The sequence below is a fragment of the Nesoenas mayeri genome (assembly GCF_963082525.1).
Source record: "Nesoenas mayeri genome assembly, chromosome: 7".
NCBI classification, from domain to species: Eukaryota; Metazoa; Chordata; class Aves; order Columbiformes; family Columbidae; genus Nesoenas; species Nesoenas mayeri.
This window is the reverse complement of record NC_137551.1, coordinates 21,434,238-21,453,518: the sequence shown is the minus strand read 5'-3', so window position 1 is coordinate 21,453,518 and position 19,281 is coordinate 21,434,238. Positions and strand designations below refer to the sequence as shown.

The following is a 19,281-nucleotide window of genomic DNA, read 5'->3' as shown; positions in this document are numbered from 1 at the left end:
ATTATGTGGGGCACCTTGGATTAAAATGCCTGCTCTAGAGCATCAGATCATAGTCTGTTTTGCTTTGGGGAGCTTTGAGTCAGAGATAAGACTATATGGCCTGAGGCATCAATTTCTCCTTTACACTGTGCCCATTCTGTAATAATTAAGACATTTTCATATCTAGATTCATTACAACAAGCCTTCGGTGAATGAAATAGCCTGATTTTGGATGGCATAAAGGAATATCCTTCCAAGATTTATTTCCTTTTTATTAAAAACACAACATGCAAGGACATATTTGTAGTGTTGCAATGCAGGACTATTTTGTTTCACAGTCTTTCTTTCCAAGACATTGATGCTAAATACCTCAGGTTTGTGCAGATCTAGTCACAAATGCCCTCTCTATTTAATACCAGCATTATCCTTTGAAGCTATGAAAGCTGCTCTGGAGTCATGTGCTTTATGTCTAACCCAGAGAATGGCAAGAGTAACAGACTAATGTTCACATAAAGACTAGTGCAAGGATTTTACTCACAGGTAAACTGACCTCAGTAATTCGCCAGTAATCTACTCCATGGCAAGTTTCCATTTTGGGGAAAAGGGAGAAGGAAAAAATTATGAAGAGTTTCATTCTATTTCCTATTTCTCTTACACCTTGCCTGGGATAGATTTGGTTGATTTTAAACACCACTAGAAAAAATCAGGCCAAGCCAGTTTATACCTGCATATTCGTTTACCTCTACTGTGCATGGTGGGGTAAATTAAGCCTGGATGCCTTTCCTGCCCTGGACCTCATGTCTGGAAGTGCTGCCATGCAGCCAGCCCTCCATCTCACATGGGACGGGCAGCTGAGATGTTCAAGAGCAAGTCAGGATCCTGGGCATTTTGATGTCCCTGGGATGTGGAAGGAGCCTAAAAACAGTTTCACAAACGTTTCCAAACACAGATGGTGCTGATAAATTAGGGGAATAAACCTGCAGTGGTGCAAGAAAAGCTAGGTCACATGAAAGGCAGCCAAAGAGGCCAATCTGATTTTGGGGTCCCTGGTGGCCCCATGATGTCCTGCTGGGGCACGGCCACACTGCAGTTCACCCCACAGCAGAGCCCCGGCAGCGGTTCCCTGCCCCGAGTCAAGGGGCTGGCGCTGGTCCGGCTTCATACACTCTTCTCCCCTTCCATGTGCTCCTTGCCCAGAGAGGGCTGCTTGTCCTGGCTGCCCTCAGGGCCGGGTTTGGCAGGAGGAGGGGGGCTGCTGCTGGCAGTGGGCAGGAGGTTGGCAGACTGGAGCACAGCCTCCGAGTGCTCCCTGGCCTTCATGCGCAGCGCAGCCACGCTGGCGGTGCGGTTGCTTTGACAGCCGTAGGCTGGCAGGAAGGAGAGGCCCATGGGGTCTGGAACGCAGCACGAGCACAGCGGGCTCCCTAGGGAAGAAGAAGACAAGGCACCATCACTGATGAGGAAGGTCATGGGAACTGTCTGACTCTTCCCTCCATGGTCAGTCCGGAGAGGACAGAGATGGGGCTGGAGTCTCGAATGGCAACAACCCCCTCCCCTATTGATCCTTAAGTGGGTACATAGATGTTCTCTGGATCAGGGCTAGAAAGTCCAGCCCTGTTCTGCCGAGGCCCACTGTGAAGTTTCTTAAACTGTGAGTTGCCCAGGGTGACAGAGTGAGCAATGGCAAGCAGAGTCAGAAGCAAGAATTGAAGTTGGGATCACACATGAAATTTCCCCACAAGCAAGGCTGAACTCGTCCCCTGCTCTCATAACAAGCTTCTGCTCTGTGGCTTGGCTACCCCATGCTGGAGGTGTCCCCTGCCCTCCACCTGCACACTGAAGTTTGATCAATTTGGGCAGCTGCATGAGATAGGCTTTTCCTCAGCCAAACCCCTACCAACTATTAGCATCAAGTCTACCTCCAAGAGTCTGTTCTACCTTCACACATCTAATATCTGTGTTGATGAAGGATGACACTTCAAAGAGAATGGCCTCCGGAAGTGAGTCAGGGCCACCTAAAACTGCTGCTGCTGACATGGCTTAAGAGTCGCATCAGGAGAGATGGGCCAGACCATCCCTACTGTGTCATCTGAGACACATAGCCTCTTCCAAGCAAGTAATAAAACACTGGAGAAAGAGTGAAATGTGTATTCCTATCTCTTTAAGCCAAAATGCTCCCCTGAAATGCATTGACTGAGGCAGTCCTCACTCCACCAGCTGCTTTCCTGAGCTGGACCACTGCAGGGTCTTCCTCTGGCTCATCTTTGATAACACTGGGACATGGGTCAGTTCCCAAATAAGCACCTGGAAATGTAAATTGACCACCGAGCAGGACATACAATACCTAGCTTAGATGAATCTATTGAATCAAAGAGAATGTATCAGAGGAGTAGGGATGGGAGGCAAGGTGGGATGGCTGAGCTACTATTTTAATTTGCTCTGTGGGGAGAAATGTTGAGTCACACCATTTTCCCAGGGGTCTTAGAAGCCACACAAACTCCATATCCTCTTCTACACTCATGGCAAAAGCCTGTCCTTTGCTGATATGCTACCTCCCAACAAGAAACAGCCCCGCTGTGCACATGCTGACATGATGCAATCTCTCTCCCTGTTCTTTCCAAGCCAAGGACTTGCATTAATTTCTGTAGTTAATATTTGAGTTAAATGGCTCATGACTAAGTGATGGAATTAATAACCTGCAGGGAGCAGGTAGTCTTTCTTTTACACTTCTGCTGTCAGTAGCAACGGGTCAGCACCCATCTGCTAGGGATGAAGGCGGACAACTGTTTGTTTTTAGGATATTGGCAAGACTTCTCCATAGCAATTGTCAGAGATTAGCAGCTTGCAGGTAACAATCAGGAAAATTTATCTTTGCATTTTAAAAATCACAGCCTATAAGGTACAAGTTAATAATGTAACTGGAAAGTGTTCTTTCTCTTGTAATTCTCCTCTGACAGAGCATGTGATCAGCAGATCAATATTTTAATGAGTCCAGGCATTCAAATGAATTGCACCAGCAAGTTCCAGCACTTGACTAAAATCCTCCATCTTTTTTGCTTTAAGCAGTAGAAAGCTCAGTCTGGAATTCTGTGGCTGCTTTGGGCAAGTCAGGAGGGTTTATAACAAAATCCATACAGTAACACAACTCAGAGGTTTTGCCAGCACCAACCATGCTCATAAAGTCATTTTTTTCCCTATTGAATCACAGCCACTTCAGATGTACTGGACAGCCACTGTTTTAACAAGAGGAAGGAGAGAAAGGTCAGCACTTGGAAGTCCCTACAATTTACAGCAGGTCTTTAGCTGCAGAAGCCACAGAAATCTCCAGAAGTGCTTCTTCACTACTATTAAACCCAGTATCTTAAGATTCAGCTCCGAAATGGGGGAGTGTGAAGGTCTGCCTGGGCACGAGCTGTCTTTGCACTGCTGCTTTCCACCACAAACAGAGTCAGGCTGTCGCTCACAGCTGTTCAGCTTGCAGGCTGAGGGCAGGGCTGGCCCAGTTGCAGTGCCTAATGCAGGATGGAGCACAGGCACTGTCTGCTTAGCAGGAGGTGGGGAGAAGTGGTAAAGAGTCTTCCCCTTTTCAACAGAGCAGGGAAGAGCTCCATCCCCTAAGAATAATTTTCATTCCATTGTTAGAGAGGGATAAAATATTTATCAGTCTTCAGTACCAATCTAAGCTCTTTGCTTAATAATTAGACCTGATATTACCTAGTGGCTCTGCAACCTGAGGGTGCAGTTACCTGTGGTGGAAACCAGGCTATCTCTAGCAATAATTCACCCATAAACTATTTCTTTCATTTTCACTGAGGTTAAAACACTTGCAAACAACAGCTCGCATCCCAAATAAACGTAAAGTAATAAGTGTCATTTGCTCCAGGGTCCAGCTAAAATACAGGAGAGCAGGATTTAGCCCTGTTTCTTTTTAATGTAGGTTGTAAGGAAGGTTGAATCTACTTTACAGTTGCCTGTGTCTGCTGGTAATAAGTCTAGTGAAATCTGTTGGACTTTACTGGCACAAAAGCCAAGAACGATGGGAGAATCAGGAGCCCAAGGTCTCCACCTGCCTGTCAGTCAGCCCATGATGGACATGGATACAGCTCTCACCAAGAAAGAGGAATCCACATATAACAGATATCAATGTTATTTTACATCTTATTGCAGGAACCCTGAATCTACAGTGGGGATGGAAGGAATTGTTCCCACTTATTTCAGATTCTTAGAGAAGTTTAAGCACTTAGTTCCCATCAAAATCACAAGTGAGGTTTAAGCCACTAGCCCTAGATTCAGCTTCCACTAACATCTATGGCAGTCTGATATTACTTTAATGGGATTTGGATCAAGTTGTTACAATACAGACAAGGTAGCCTTTTCTTTCTTTCAGGAACTTACTGCCTCCTCTACATAAAATTAAAATACACAATTAGATTTCCATTAACTTACAGTAAATTCTGCTGAATTGATCTGAACCTCCTTGTATTCCTATATGAGATCATGCTTTAAATGCTCAGCCTGAACATAAATACTTAATGTAATAAATACAGTCTGAAATATTTGATCCACTTGGCAGTTTAATTGATCTACTACAGAGACTGACAGGAAAAATTAAATTAGTTCTGTCTTGTCTCTGCCAACATCACATTTCAATTGTAATGACATTTGATCTACAATTTTGGTTGCGGACCCTTTTGTGCAGTTCCAAGATTCAGTTTCAGCTGAGCAGAGTGGGGTAGGAGAGGCCCATATTCATATATAAGTATTTGAAATATACATTTTGTATTTCAACTCAACAGTTTGAAGAATTTAAGAGACCACTTTTCCAAAAGGCAAAAATCCAGTTCTTTTCCTCTTTCAGTATTTATGCATATCAACATTTGATATGGACAGCTGAACAGCAACCTGACACGGAGGAAAGTAAGGAAAAACTCCCATTTAAAATCCTCACCTGTCAATGCATGCTGTTTAGTTTTCAGGGAAAATATTATGCTTGATTTAAGTATGATTTACTTCTGATAGTAATCACATTGGTTTGCTTGAGGTCTAAATCCTTATAAATTCTGAAATCTGAGGGTTGGAAGGTCAACAACAACCTTGAGTTCATACTGTCGTTTACAAGTAAGAGCTGATTCAAAGGGAGCTCTCTCTTGCTCTTCATATATGATGCCAACACTGTGTCTAGTAAAGCCTGACGCACAAGCAGGGAAAACAGAAGTGGCTGTATCCAAACCTTCTTGAGCTCTGAATCAGGAGGTTCAGAAGAACAAGAAAGACATGAACTTAAAGCCTGAAACAGAGAGGCATCAGATGCTCCCAGTATAATTTAGGGTATAGGCTGCTAAAATGCTAGATAGTTCCTCCTTCTTGTGTCTAAGCTGCTTAAGTGTGGAATGCACCCTGTGCTGTCCAGAAGCTGGAAGAGCACTACAGAGCTGACAGAGAAGAGTCCAAATGTTATAATTTCTTATCTCCTTGGTTTGTGAGCCCTATATGGCCAATGCAAACAACAAAGAGCTGATGATCTGGCTCAGCTGCTGTAACAGGAACATCTTTGTGTAAATTACTTGATACTGGAGCTGGAAGATTCCATCCTCTTTTATTTGTGCAAATAGTACTGTTCCAAAAAAATTATTCGGAAGCCAGAACCTTGCCTGTTTGGACGGGAAAGCTGGTGGAAGGGTCCACAAGAGCTGGGAGAACAGAAACAGTTCTTTGAATACCATCAGCTCAACAGCTATTTATGCCTCTACCCTTCCACACCAAAACCATTAACTGATTCTAAATCCTGCAGACATGTGTCACTCCAAGAGGAGTAAACAGGAACGCTTGCCCAGCTAAGGTCCATTAACCTAATCAAGATTTGTCCTGGAGGAATGAGCCAGAACCTATTTCCTTCCTGTGGCTCTTAAGGCTCCTAGTATCTGCATATTCCCTAATATTTGTAATAAAGACCAAAAAAAAAAAACCCACCCTACCTATGAGGTAGGGCAATGTTAGAGTCAGGCACCTGTGCTATAGGAATCAAATTGATTTGCTCAAGGTCTGTGCATCTACAACAAACTAGAAGTCACAGTGTCAGGTAAACTAGGGCAAATGCCCAACAGAATCCACTCAATCTATTTACTATATTATATGAGAAAAGTCAGTAAGTTCATGACGAAGAATGACAAAGAAAATAAAGAACGCCAAGAGTGTTGATTCCAGTTGCCTGGCCTTATGGTAAGCTGTGGTGCTTCAGAAAACACCAGGTCAAGGGTAAGTTAGGTCCTTGAATGCTGCTCTCTCAGCCTTGACAATTGGAATTGCCCAGTGGAATCAGGCAAATTCTCTTCATCTTTCCATAATACAAATTGAAATGTAATGCATGGGCAGTTCTAGTTGTTGTGGTTTTCTTCTTGGATACTGCAATTAAGCCTCCCTAATATGAACAACAGCAACCACAGCAGCAACAAACTATAAAAAATCCTAATCAATGGTGCCCTGGAATATCTGCTTTGATGTGCAAAATGCAATCCTGCTTCTGTGTCAGTGGTGTGGAGGTACCATGAAAACCATCCGAGCTATAACTTGCACAGAGCGGAGCTGTGGGTGAATTATGAAAGTAATTCCCTGGCAAGTGTAATTATTTCTCTCCTCATACACGGCACTCATCACAGGGTCTGGGGAAATTTCAGCGGAATGTAACAGACACACTCTTGGCCTCAGCCACCAGAATGGTAGAACACTTCCGCTAAAAACCGGAGATTCTTGTTTACACCCATTAATAATGTCTTCTGCATTAATGAATTGCATTCATGCTGTCATCCATTAAAAAGGTACTTTGAGGTCTCTCTGCACAGAACACTAGCTTCTCCTGATGACTCTATTGTTATACAGCCCATAAATAAAACAAGTATTTTCCCTTCATATTTGAGGTCTGCAATTAAACCTACTAAATGGACTGCAGATGCATGGTTTACAGTAAGTGATTCATCTTGAAAGATCATGGAAATGTCGAAGTCACCACAATGAAGTAGTGTAGTTGTCAAATTAGGACAATTTCAGAGGGTAATGAACACCAGAAATTTCATCAATGCAAGCCAGCCTTCTAACTGACTATGCCTAGTGATGAAGAACTAAAACCCTGCATACCACAGAAATTATGAACTTATGCTGATTTTTCAAATGAGAAATTGCATTTCCTGAAAGAACAGTATGTAGTGGGGTAATATAGTAGTTAGCAGACACTTGCTATCAAGTATAGCCTCCAATGTGCTAAACTTCAGAGAGGGAGAGGGCTCATCTAAGAAAAGGAAAAGGTCAATTGTATTACTGGATAGAGAGAATTGGATAGAAACACAAAAACTGTCCAGTAGTAATACACCCTTCCCTGGAACAGTTTATGCTCTGAATTACCGTTCTGATCTCTGTTATAAAGCTGGCCTGCTTTCTTCACAGAATATCCTGTGGTGGTAATATCAACCCTCTGAAGAAAAAAAAAATCTCCATTTTAGAGATAGCAGGGCTCATGGGGCATATTGCTTAGGGAGAACAGTTTTCTTCTCATTCACCAGAGTAGACCTAATCTCATGCACCAACGATATTCGTACCTAGAAGTGCCACATATGCAGTTCAGATGAGCGCTGCCAGTTGAAGAGTTGCAGAGCCACACAAAGCATGAGACAAGCCTACACTGCACTGCACGGTCTTTCCCAAAGCAAAGTTGCAGACTCAGTACTTGCCCATGCTATGCTGTCCTGAGATTTTTTGTCTCTCCTAGACCAACTTCATCATCAATTATTATCCTTACACTATAAATTAGAACCTGGAACTATGTACCCTAGACACTTTATACTGGGGCTGGAGCCAAGCAACCAAAGTCAAAGAAGGAGAAAGAGACATATTAGTTTCTTTACAGAAGACAGAGAACTCTCAGGTGGCAGAATGAAAATGGTCCCTGAGAGCATAAAATAATTGTTGATTCGTTATATCGCTATCATAGCTTGTTATTCACTGCATTGATTTTAATTGTCTCCTTCTAAAGCATCAGTCAAATATTACTCATTGACACCAATGAAGTGTTGGCTCACAAGCCCAACAAGGCACAACTTGTCTCCTGAAAAGAATAAGAAAACAACTTAGACTTCCCAGTAGTATTTTATGTGCTTAGGCTGCCCATTTGTCCACAGGCCTCTTTTATGATCTAACTGAAGAGTATTATTATTCCCCTTACTGACCAGGATTTTTCTCCCAGTGATGGGAATACATATCTATTTACAGGATTCACATAAGAGGAGCTGCGTTTAATTTGACATTTGCATAGAAGAAAGCTGAGTCATGCATCCATTGGCAGTGAAATGGTGCTTTGATTCAGGAGCAATTATTTTGTTTTCAAAAGCACAAAGATCTCCTTGTAGTTTCAAAGTATGGTTAGTGCAAGAAAGATACCAGGAAGACCTTACTACTTGCTGAATTTTTCCTTACCCTAGCGATCCATAAACCCAACAGCTCAGAATTATATGTCCTGTGCTGAGTTTGGTGTGATTTCATGCAGCATAAGTCCTATGTCCTCAGAATCACTGTGACAGTCTTGTTGGCATTTCTGCTGCAAAATGAGACTAGATTCTCAAGCGAGGTGCTTAGGTCACTCCATTAAGACACATAATGACATAGACTAATGCCTACCTAAATGTAGGGTTAGTTGTTCTTTGACAGGCCTGAAGTGTGCTGTTCAGCTCCTACATCAAAGGGGGAAATGAGAAGAGAATGTGAAACAAACTGAGTTGAGCAAGACAAGGAAGGTCATATAAAGGTTTTGTGAACACTATGTATCTATGTGTCCTTTCCTTCCTTCCCACAACTGTGTCTTCCTCCAGACTGACAGGTGAGCTCAGCTGTGCTCTCAAATACGTTAGTTCAGATGAACCATCATTCACCTGGTGTTTCCATACCAAAGAAAAAGAATTGGGCCTCTGATACTTTTGGTCCACTCAGAACCTCTAGAGATCATCCTGTTCATCACCGCAAATCAACAAGACTGAAGCTCAACGTCTGCTGTGCACAGCCCCTATCCTAGCCCAAGTGAATTGCTCTTGGAGAAACAGGGAAAAAGGAACTTGCAGAGATGAGCCAAGAAAAGAGGAGACAATACTCCATATATAAATACCACAAGAAACATGCTACAATTATTCTCTGCTTGTATAAATTAAATTTTTCACCTTATAGAACAATAAATTCTTCCACGTTGACATCAAGGCCAAAATTTGATGTTACTGAGACCTAGCTGTGGAAGACCTCCCCTCAAACCAGCAGCTCAGTCTGCCTGTTCCTTACAAGTGTAACAACATACTGACAAGCACAGCCAGCTCCACAAAGCTCCTGGTAGGTGGATATGCAAATATGCAAATCTGTAAATGGATTTCTTAAAATCAAAAATACAAATCTGTAACTGGATTTCTTAAAATCAAAATATGCTACCTTATGCTCTTCCTCTGTCATGTATCTAGAGATTTCTGGTGCCAGGCAGGAAAAATAAACAGAGCATCTCAGAAATGAATTGCAGGTGTAGCTAATAACATCAAGAGTATGTGCATTCATCTGATAACTGATCATCCCTATACAAATTATTTTTAAAAATCTATGTTTATATTTGGGACTAATTTTTCAGGGACACTGCCTTTTAGCCTGGGCAACTGACTATCTAATACGTAACACTGCGAGAAATTCAGGAATAGGATATTTCCTGCCCCTATGTCATAAAGCTGGTATCAAGTAAAAAGAAGCAAATTATTAATTTCTCAATTTAGTGGCTGAGCTGTAAAATAACAGAAAAGAATATGTAGAAGTCTTCCAAATAAACAAAACTAAGAAAACACTTGTGACAATTTTTTTTTAATTAATTTTTATTTTGTTTTGCTTGACTTTTGTTTATTTGGGGTTTTTTTCTTAAAAAATAGCTAAATTTAAACATGAAACAAGTGAGAACAATGTACCAATGCATTTAATTTTGAAAATGCTTAAATGTAAATTTTAAGGAAAAAAAAAAAATCCTTACTACTATCCAAAATTTTTCACTGAAGACAATCACATTTCCACACGTTTCAACCTGCCTGGAACTACATTTATCAATGAACAATCTTTTTGCCTGAAGAATTTCACCTGTACCTACTCCATAGAGGCTGTTCCTGCCCAATGGGAGAAGTTGAAAGTCTCTGCCCCAAGACCTCATGGTCACAGAGCAGAGCACATGAGGACTCGTGCAGCCCAACAGCTGCTGCTCGCTTACAGGGTTTAGGTTGAGAGACATTGTTTAAGTTTTAGGGTTCAGGTCACACCTGCACAACTTTTCTTGATTCAAAATCACAGGTCCAACACCTATCAAAATAACAGTAGACCTGTGGTGTGTCTGGCTTCAGCTTTTTTGGAAAGACAGGAGGGAGGACAAGGAACAGGACCCTGGAATTAATGCAAAACTCAGTAGTCCCAAGCATTCGCTTCAGGAATATTCCTTGGCAATGCTGATTTAACTGGAAATACAAAGATCTTGAGGCATGCTGGAGAACATAGTGAAAGGTATTAGAGGACAACTGTGCTTGTAGTGGAGGGTCTGAAACAGGGAAATTTTCCTCACAAATTACTGCACCACACTGGGGCACAGAGTAAATGTATGTGCCACTTTGTGCTTGGCAGTGCTATGAGGCTTTACATTCTATAAATCTATAAATTGAATTCATCCTGCTTACACCCTTAGTCTTATAAATTGTTAGACTAGGAACAGCTAATGGATCAGCTGGTGATTTATTTTTAAAAGATGCATACTGCTGCTTTTTGGGAACTGAAAAGGATATGGACACTGGATGTACCCTTCCTGAAGCCTGGGTCCTAGGTAATGAGGAATTACTTCATATCCTCCCTGCTCCTATGCACACACTTTATTCAGGTTCTCAAAGGGGACCTACTGTTCAAGAAGAGAAAGGTCTGGTGTTGTGCAGAGATATATTGCAAAGGAAACTGCATGCAAAGAGCGGACTAGGCATCAGCAACAGTGCCAGGTAATGAATAATGCAAAAGGATGGTATAACTAATTTATTAGTATAAATTTGACTCTCAAAAAAGCACATGCAGAGAAAACTCTACTCAAGCAAACCCTACCTGCCTTGCTTGAGACAAACCCTGACCTCACTGAAATTAACTGTCTGAGTAAAATGAAGGAGCTTCACCACAAACCATGCTAGTTTACAACAGGACACTCACTCCTGTAGCTGTAGCACTGGCCAATGTAATTGCTGTCAATCATAACAGAAAGAAGGATCCACCATTTCCCAAAGGCTTCTCAATGGGCTGCTTAGCTTGAAAGAGCTGCTCTTTGAGCTTATCCCTGAAGTTAAAGTCACTTACCTTTTAGAGATGCGACATGGGATAAAGCTTGTGCGTATGTGGCTGTGTTGAGAAGAGTCCCCGGCAGACAGGAAGGGAAGAAAGGTCCTGTAGGACCCACCGCTCGACTCAGGCTGATGGAGAAGAGAAAACAACTTACTTAACAAAACTAGAACTAGCTGATTTCAAAGACAGCTTATATGCATGCACACAAACATGTTGGTATCTCAGTGTCCAACTAGATGGGACAAAGCCTGAATAACATTAGTCTTCCACAGCAGCCAGCTTCTCAGCACCGTCACAGTGAACAGTGAGTTGCATGAGAGACAGCCCACCTTCTGATGATTTGAGCTGCACCTGAAGATGGGGCTGTATAAGTCAAGGCTTAGCAGGAGGCAATTCTGTACGTATGTACATACATATAATGTACACTTGCTACAAAGAGAGGTGGTTGATAACATATACCACTCTTACCTTTGTTGGATCTCCAGACTCTCTTTTTTATTCCTGGTCTGATCTGCTGGAGAAGGGGAATTTAAATTCCTTGCAGGTGGTGCCACCTCAGCCATTGTTTCCTTAGAGCCCTCTTGGTCAGAAGTGCCCCTCTCTGTTTTCCTCCATTTAGCTCTTCGGTTTTGAAACCACACCTGGAGCAGGAGAGCAGTCCAGGCTGAATACCACATTTTGCCAAATGTCAAGCAAGAAAAATGCTTTTAAATTGTTACTCTAGTGAAATGAGTCATTAAGAATCTTGGCTAAAATATTCCTCTTATTTTGTGTCCCCATTAGTATTTTACTTGAGCCTCAATTTGTATCTGGATTATTTCTGTATCTGGAAAAGAAGCCAGACTGTCTAAATTCACTCAAAAGGCATGTTTAGAAAAAAAAAAAAAAAAAAAAAAAAAGAAGCTCCAATGTTACTGTGGCAGTTAACAAAACATTTGAATGTGTGGTTGACTTTATGCACACATTAAATTCTCACCAACTTCTACGTTTTAACAAGTGTAAAAACCTTTGTAGGGAAGTACTTAAATACGTCTAAGCATTCTGGCAAAATTGTATATATATGTCTTTAAATGAGCTGCTGCATTTTCAAAATTAAAAGATATGTATTAGCCCATTTTCTGGAGAGGAAAGATACTTGCTGTTAATCTGATGTATTTGTCCAGTCTGCATTTAGAGGACTCAAAGAGTGATCATATTATTCACACCAGTTTCCAAAAGTTATTTTTCCCTGTAATGCAACACAAATATTCATGTTCTTGATTTTATCCCCTGACTTATAGACCAACCACTTTCAGTTTTTCCATTTACCTTGGGGCTGATGTTTTGAAAGAACCTTATTTGGGGTGGAAAAACACCAAGCCTCCCTTGAGGTCAGGAAATTCACATTTTAATACATGACTTCAAGTATAGGCAAGATTGTTATTATTATTATTATTATTCTCCTTCTACAACTCCATTTTAGTTAGCTGCCTTTTAATTGCATGTATCAGCAAACGTTGAATAATGATTTTATCTGAATTCTAAATTTAGAGCAGTTAAATGCAAAGCAAAATGCAGACACTTTCTTGTGTCTTAATTGAATGAAGGTCACAGCTATAACAACATTTAATTGAGCTATTTTTCATTATCATATTTTAATGACTTTGCACTGACAGTTCTCCTGCTTCTGAGGAAAGAGCATGATGAAGTCGTTTATTTCCCTATTTAGTTATTGTTTGACAACATCATCTTCGATTAAGACTCTGCTTTATAGCACATTAATCATATTTGAATGAGCAAGGGGTATAAATGTAAACATATCTCCCATCCTCTGTGTTTCCCCATGTCCCTGCATGAAAGCAGGCTAAACAAACGCTGGCATCTATTGTCTGTTTGCATAATAGCCAACAAGGCTAAACACCAGTCCTCAGCAATCTAATTGTCACCACCCCTATCTCACCCTTGCACCTTTCAGGAAGAAGTTATGATCTTCTACTTCTGAATGCTCAATAATTATCCCATTTATCTCAATTTGCAGTTCAGTCTTTAGGCACCAATAGCCAAAATGGCTTTTTTTTTTTTTTTTTTTTTAAGCCAGTACCTACAATGCAGTGGCAAAAGGAGATTTTCATTTCCAAATAATAATCCGTTTAATTTGCCCACATATGACCAATGATTCATGTTCAGATTTAATAATCAGGATAGCGTAATCTGATTATAGGAGAAATAATTTGTTTACAATCCCCAATTTACTGCAGTGAATTCCATTATCTCTCTTCAGCCATTGGGTTTTAAGAGATACTAACATGACCCTAGGGAACAAAAGGCAAGCTATTATATTTCCTACAATTAGATCTTTGCATAGTCTTAACCCCGAGCATCTAAATAAATAATAAAAAAAAAAAATAAAAAAAAAACAGCGTGCAGAAAAGCCCCATAAATAAAATGAATACATAATTGTGTTCAAAAAATGGCTTGCAACTCTGTTCTGGATGCCTGCAGAGTTATAGGGATCCATCTCTGACAACTGCAGGACTGCTGTTATTAGCAGAGCTTGTACACACACAAAGTTCCTCTCTGGGTGGATATGCAAACCCAAACACCTGGATCAAAGGAAAAAAAAAGTTGGGGGGAAGGAAGGAAGGAAGGAAAGAAGGAAGGAAAGAAGGAAGGAAGGAAGGCAGGCAGGCGTGGGAAAGAGTGAAGATGGAAAGACAGTAGTTGTGGCCAATGGTATTTATTACATTGTATTAAAGGTGTAGGGATTGCTCTGCAGGCCCTTTAGCTGTCTAAATTAACTGTTTACAAAGAAGGCAAAATGGAGAAAAGTTGAAAGTGCTGCAGGTTCCTTCCTGGCAGCTGGGGTCCCTGCAGTTGACTAACCCCATTGCTTGACAGTGGTCATAGTTGCTTTGGAGAATCATGCCTCAGCTCTTCTCTCCACACCCACACCCCCTCCAAAAGCAAGAAAATGGATGTGCATTGATGTAATTTAGTACCTTGGAGACGCGGACAAATTAGTGTAGAACATTATCACTAGTTAATTATGAATGACCGATTAATCAACCTAATCTAATATTCCACATTATGTTGATGTTATTAAAGTGCATCATGAAAATGACAGATCGTCTTCATTTGCGTTCTTTGGCCAAATGTGCACTCTGCAGTCATGATGTCAAAAAAAAAAAAAAAAAAGAAGAAGTTTGCCAGCTTCAATACTCGAGAGTTAAGTAATTCCCCAGGATGTTTACCTGCACCCTGGCTTCCGTGAGGTTGATTTTCATCGCCAGCTCTTCCCTTGTGAACACATCGGGGTAGTGAGTTTGAGCGAAAACGGCTTCCAGTGCCTCGAGCTGGTGGAGGGAAGGAGAGCAAACACCTGTCAGGGCAGCACACGGCCTGGGGCGGGGTGCGGGCCGGGGAGAGGCCGTCTGGGGAGCGTCTGTGCAGCTGCCCCAGGGAGGTTTCAGCGAGGGACGGGAAAGCAGGGCCGCCCCTGGCCGCGGGCCGGGCAGAGAGCCGGGCGGTGCGGGGCGTACAGAAAGCAGGCACAGGGCAGCCGAGGGGCAATCAGGGTGCAGGTCAGGGAGAAGAGAGGAGCAGGCTCCTACCTGCTGCAGGGTGAAGGTGGTGCGGTTACGGCGCTGCTTCCTTCGCAAGAATCCATCATCAAAGTCGCCGGTGGAGTGACCTCCGAAGGGGGCCGCGCCTGCGGGCAGAGAGCCGCGTTAGGAACCGCGTAGCGCGGAGCCGCAGTCCCCACCGCGCCTCGGGTGGGGGCAAAAGGTCGGGAGCCAGGGCCACCCCAGCGTGGCCGGGCGTCGTAGCCTTTTGGGAGCAGGACGGAGCGGGCCGGGGGATGCTGCCCCATCTCCGCGGGGCGCGGAACCCCAAGCACCTTGGTCAGCCTCGGAAGCACCACGGAAGCTACCCAGGGCAGCGGGAGCCCCACCAGTCTGAGGGATCCTGCCGTTAGGTGAGAGTCCTGCCAACCTGAACTCACCAGCTGGTGAGGGCTTGGCCGCCTCGGGAAAGGGTGTGTATCGGGCCATTTGTGCATTAAAAAAACGAAGACACGAGGCTTTGACCTAGGCGTGGTGACGGCAGCTCGAGCTCGTAAAAGCCCTGCCTGTCTGCCGAGAGAGCAAGGGGAAGCCTCCGTGCCTGGAAGGAGCAGGACTGGGGCCGTTGGCATTTTTTTCCCCACTATCCCACAAACCCTCCGAGCAGCGGCAGAGCCACCTCCCTTGTGCTAGCCCTCATCCCTGGAGGCGAACCTCCAAAACAGTTTTGTAGAGCGCCGAGCACCGGGGGCGGCGGGAGCGCTCGTGGGGATCTGTCGCGGCTGAACTTGGCAGCGGGGCTGGAGTAGGGAGCACCTGCCCTTCCCCAGCAGGGGCTTTCAGAGGCCCCGAGGAGGAGACTGGGGCACTGGGAGTTTGACCCTGGTCGGAGTCCGCGAAAGGCCAGACCGTCCGCCGGGACTCAAACCACCCCCCGTGGAACAGACCCCGGCCTTCGCTGTTATCCCAGTCACACGTCACTGGTGCCCTGGCTGAACTTCTTTGCTTCCCTCCCTTTCTGTTGACTGACAAAAACAGGTGTAAAAAAAACAAACAAACAAAAAACACAAACAAACAAAAAAAAAAACCAAAAACAAAACCCCACACAACCAAACACTAAACCCCAGAACCTAAACCGAAACGAAAACAACAGAAAACCACGGGACAGAAAAGTTGAGCGTCTCCAGGACCCTCCTGAAGGACCTGCCCAGCGGAGCGCCCCGGGCGGGCCCCACCTTGAGGCACTGGGGTTGGAGGTCGCCGATCCTCTTGCAGCATCATTTAGAAGATAAACGCGGCCCCCAGCCCCAGCCTCGCACAGGCGAACGTCTCGCTGAGGCCCTGCAAAATGCTTATCAGAGCATAAAATACAGTCCCGGTACAGACCCCCAGAGTCCGGCCACTTCCCTCTGGCACCGCCGGGCTTCCCCGAGTGCCGGCACCCACCGAAAAACCTTGCCGAAAAGGGCTTTTCTATTGCCGCTTCTTCGGATTTTGGGTGGGGTACTTTTTGGCAGGGGAGGAGTGTTGTTTGTTTTCGCCTAGGATTCTCTACGCTGGGTGGTTGCACCCTTTACAGGGCAGACCGGTCCCTGTCCACTGCTGCCCACGCCGGGAGAGGCTGAAGCCCTCGGGGACCGCTCCCCTGCTCGGGCCGCCAAAACCAGGCACTAGCCCCAAACCGCCACGGGAAAAACAAACAGGCAAACAAACAAACAAACAAGAGCATATTTCCAAAGCTGTCTGCCAGAAACTAACGAACAAAGCCTGCCCAGCGCTCGGTGTCACAGGCGGAGGCGGCAGGGCAGGCTAGCGGGATACGGAGGGACCCATGGCACTGATTTGACCATCCCGGCTCTCCGGTCAAGCCGGGGACAGTTCTGGGAAGCCAATTTTCGCGCCGAAACAATGCGCGGACCGGCTTGGGTCCGTTGGCGCTGGGTCACCGCCGTGCTTAAATGGGGGATGACCCTTCCCCGGCGGAGGGTGAAACCGCTGGACCACCTCTTTCTGGCAGCGCTACAGCGGGGAAAGCCCCTTGCTCGCTGGGTGATGGGCGGGCAGGGTGTTTTGCGGAACGGGCCGCTTCCCCCGCCGTGCAGCTGCGGCGAGCGCCGGCACTGCCCGGGCACGGCAGGACAGCCCGCCTGGAGCTGCAGTTGCCCAGCCGAGACTCGGGGCTGCTCCATGCACTAAAAGCCCTGGCTGGAGGGAGCGGGGGCAGAGGGACGTGGACATATGCGGGTGTGACGGGGTAAATCCCGAAGGGTGACGTTAAAAAGAAAAAAAAAAAAAAAGGAAAAAAGAAACAAACAAAATCAATGAATAAAAACCTCAGATCAATAACACAAAGAACAAAAAAATCATCCCAAATATTTATTTTACGCTTTTTTTTTTTTTTTCCAGTCATGCCCCGTCTTTCCCCATCCTCCCGCAGAATGTTTGTAAAATACCATTAAAGATTTATGCGGTCCCTTTGGCTGGAGGGAGGAGGCGTGACCACGTCCTGAAAGTGTCCCGATTATAGCCATGACACCAACATCTGTGCTGGGAGGGGAGAAAAGCATCTCTTTCGTAGCCTGAGGCTCAACTGCGGGATCGCTATTCACAGAGGGGAGGCAGGTGGCAAAATGACGGGGGTGGGGGTGTAAAAACAAGGCCTTTCCAGCAGGAATCAAATGAAAAAAAAAAAAATCATGCAATTCTTCTTTCCACCCTGTGACAAGAGGGAAAAGCTGGACGCGGGGAGGGGGGATAAGGTTGGGTTTTCTCATGGAAAAAGATGTTGCGATTTTACATTTCGCTGTCTCTATAGACCTGTACCTTATTTCAGCACATATCTGTACCTTGACAATCAGAAGTGCCGGCTCTTGGAGCAAGTCAGACTACAGTTTCTTCCGCCAGCCCCAGTGCACACACCCCCCGCACCTCGAAGTTCAGCTCTTGTACTTACACATCTCCGTGCTACAACACTCACCCTCTAGCTGCGGGGGGCAGTGGAAGTAGAACATGGCCCTGCGGCTGGGCGGGCGCCCGCTGCCCGCCGCTGCGAGGCCGACGGCGGCCGGGGCCGGGGCCGGGGCCAGCCCGCGGGGCGCGGGGCTTCCGCGCACCCTCCGCACCGACACACCGGCACCAGCTCCCCAGCCGGGCACCGCCACGCACCGCCGAGGTGTCTCCCGATGACCTGAAGACAGAGAAAAGGAAAGAACATAATAGGTAAACAACCAGAAGAAATCACCTAGAGAAACTTATTGATAACCCTAGATTCCATCCCAGAGGGAGAAGAGTAAGTAGTGTCCAACACTGTGCAACGGACTGAAAAAGCCAAAGGCAGAAAACTCCGTGGTAGGTGCACGGTAATCAGAATGAGTAAAACTTTGTTGCTTCTCTTTGTCTTTTTTTTTTTTTCTTTTTCTTTCTTTCTCTTCCTTCTTTTCCTTCTTTTATTTATTTTCTTTATTTCTTTTTTTCTTTTTTTCTAATAGCAGATAATCTATCTATCTATCTATCTATCTATCCATTCAGTGATCTGCCCATCTACTTACCTATCTACCGAGTTATCTCAGATATTCCCATCAGGAGCAAATAATTACATAAAGAAAAAACATGCTTATAGCTAAGAATTAACGTTTTTTTAAAAATCTAAATTAATCTATCTAAATGAAACAGCAATAAAACCTAAATGCCGTCTTCTTTTTAAAGCATCCAACAAATTAGGAACTGTGTTTGGGTTGGAAACCAATGTCCTCGGCAAGAAAGAAAAATCAAATTTATATGTAGTCATATTAAAAAAATCCAGAAGGCAAATAAAAATAGTAATCCATACCTAAACCGAACAGAAGTAAAAATCACCAGTAAGGTTTTGGAAAATTTTACGCTGGAGTAAGGCACCGTGAGTTGTTGGCTGCAGAGACAGAAGGGCTCTGTGGAGTTCTGGAAGTGGCCAGATGTCTTTATATCTGTCTACAGCATGCTCTGCCTCTCAGCACTTGCCTTTATAATCTCACGCATAATTGGCCTTAATCTGATTATTTCCAGCGCTGTCTACAGTGAGTAACTTGGATAGGTCTATTGGGCCCTACAAATGGCCCACGTGGTGTGCAGAGCAGGGAAGGAGGGAAAAAAAAAAAAAAAAAAAAAGGCTGAAAATAAAAAGCCCGTCATTTCTCAGCAAACACCAGGAATGTGAACAGTAGCAACGAAATCCCATTATTTTCTCAATGTTGGTGTTGCGAGGCTCGGCGACCCCCGGCGGCCACCGTCCCCCCTGATCCGGGGAACCCCTGGCTGCGAGGTCGGGGGGAGCCCGCCGTGCCGTGCCGTGCCGTGCCCCACCGTGCCAGCCCTGCCCCACCGCCCGGACCCCGCCGCTGACAAAGCGCCGGGTAATTGCCGC

At 44.6% G+C, this 19,281-nt stretch overlaps 1 protein-coding gene across 1 annotated transcript; it reads right to left on the bottom strand.

The window, feature by feature from the left end:
- Positions 1–1,137: 1,137 nt before the first annotated feature.
- Positions 1,138–18,629, bottom strand: DRGX (dorsal root ganglia homeobox; the record flags this gene model as incomplete). Its single annotated transcript, XM_080347405.1, has 6 exons — positions 17,860–18,629; positions 14,931–15,028; positions 14,571–14,672; positions 11,809–11,981; positions 11,356–11,468; positions 1,138–1,403 (listed from the first exon to the last, which is right to left on the bottom strand). Exons 1-6 carry the CDS (start codon positions 17,891–17,893, stop codon positions 1,138–1,140), a joined length of 786 nt encoding a protein of 261 aa, XP_080203531.1. The 5' UTR covers positions 17,894–18,629.
- Positions 18,630–19,281: the final 652 nt, after the last annotated feature.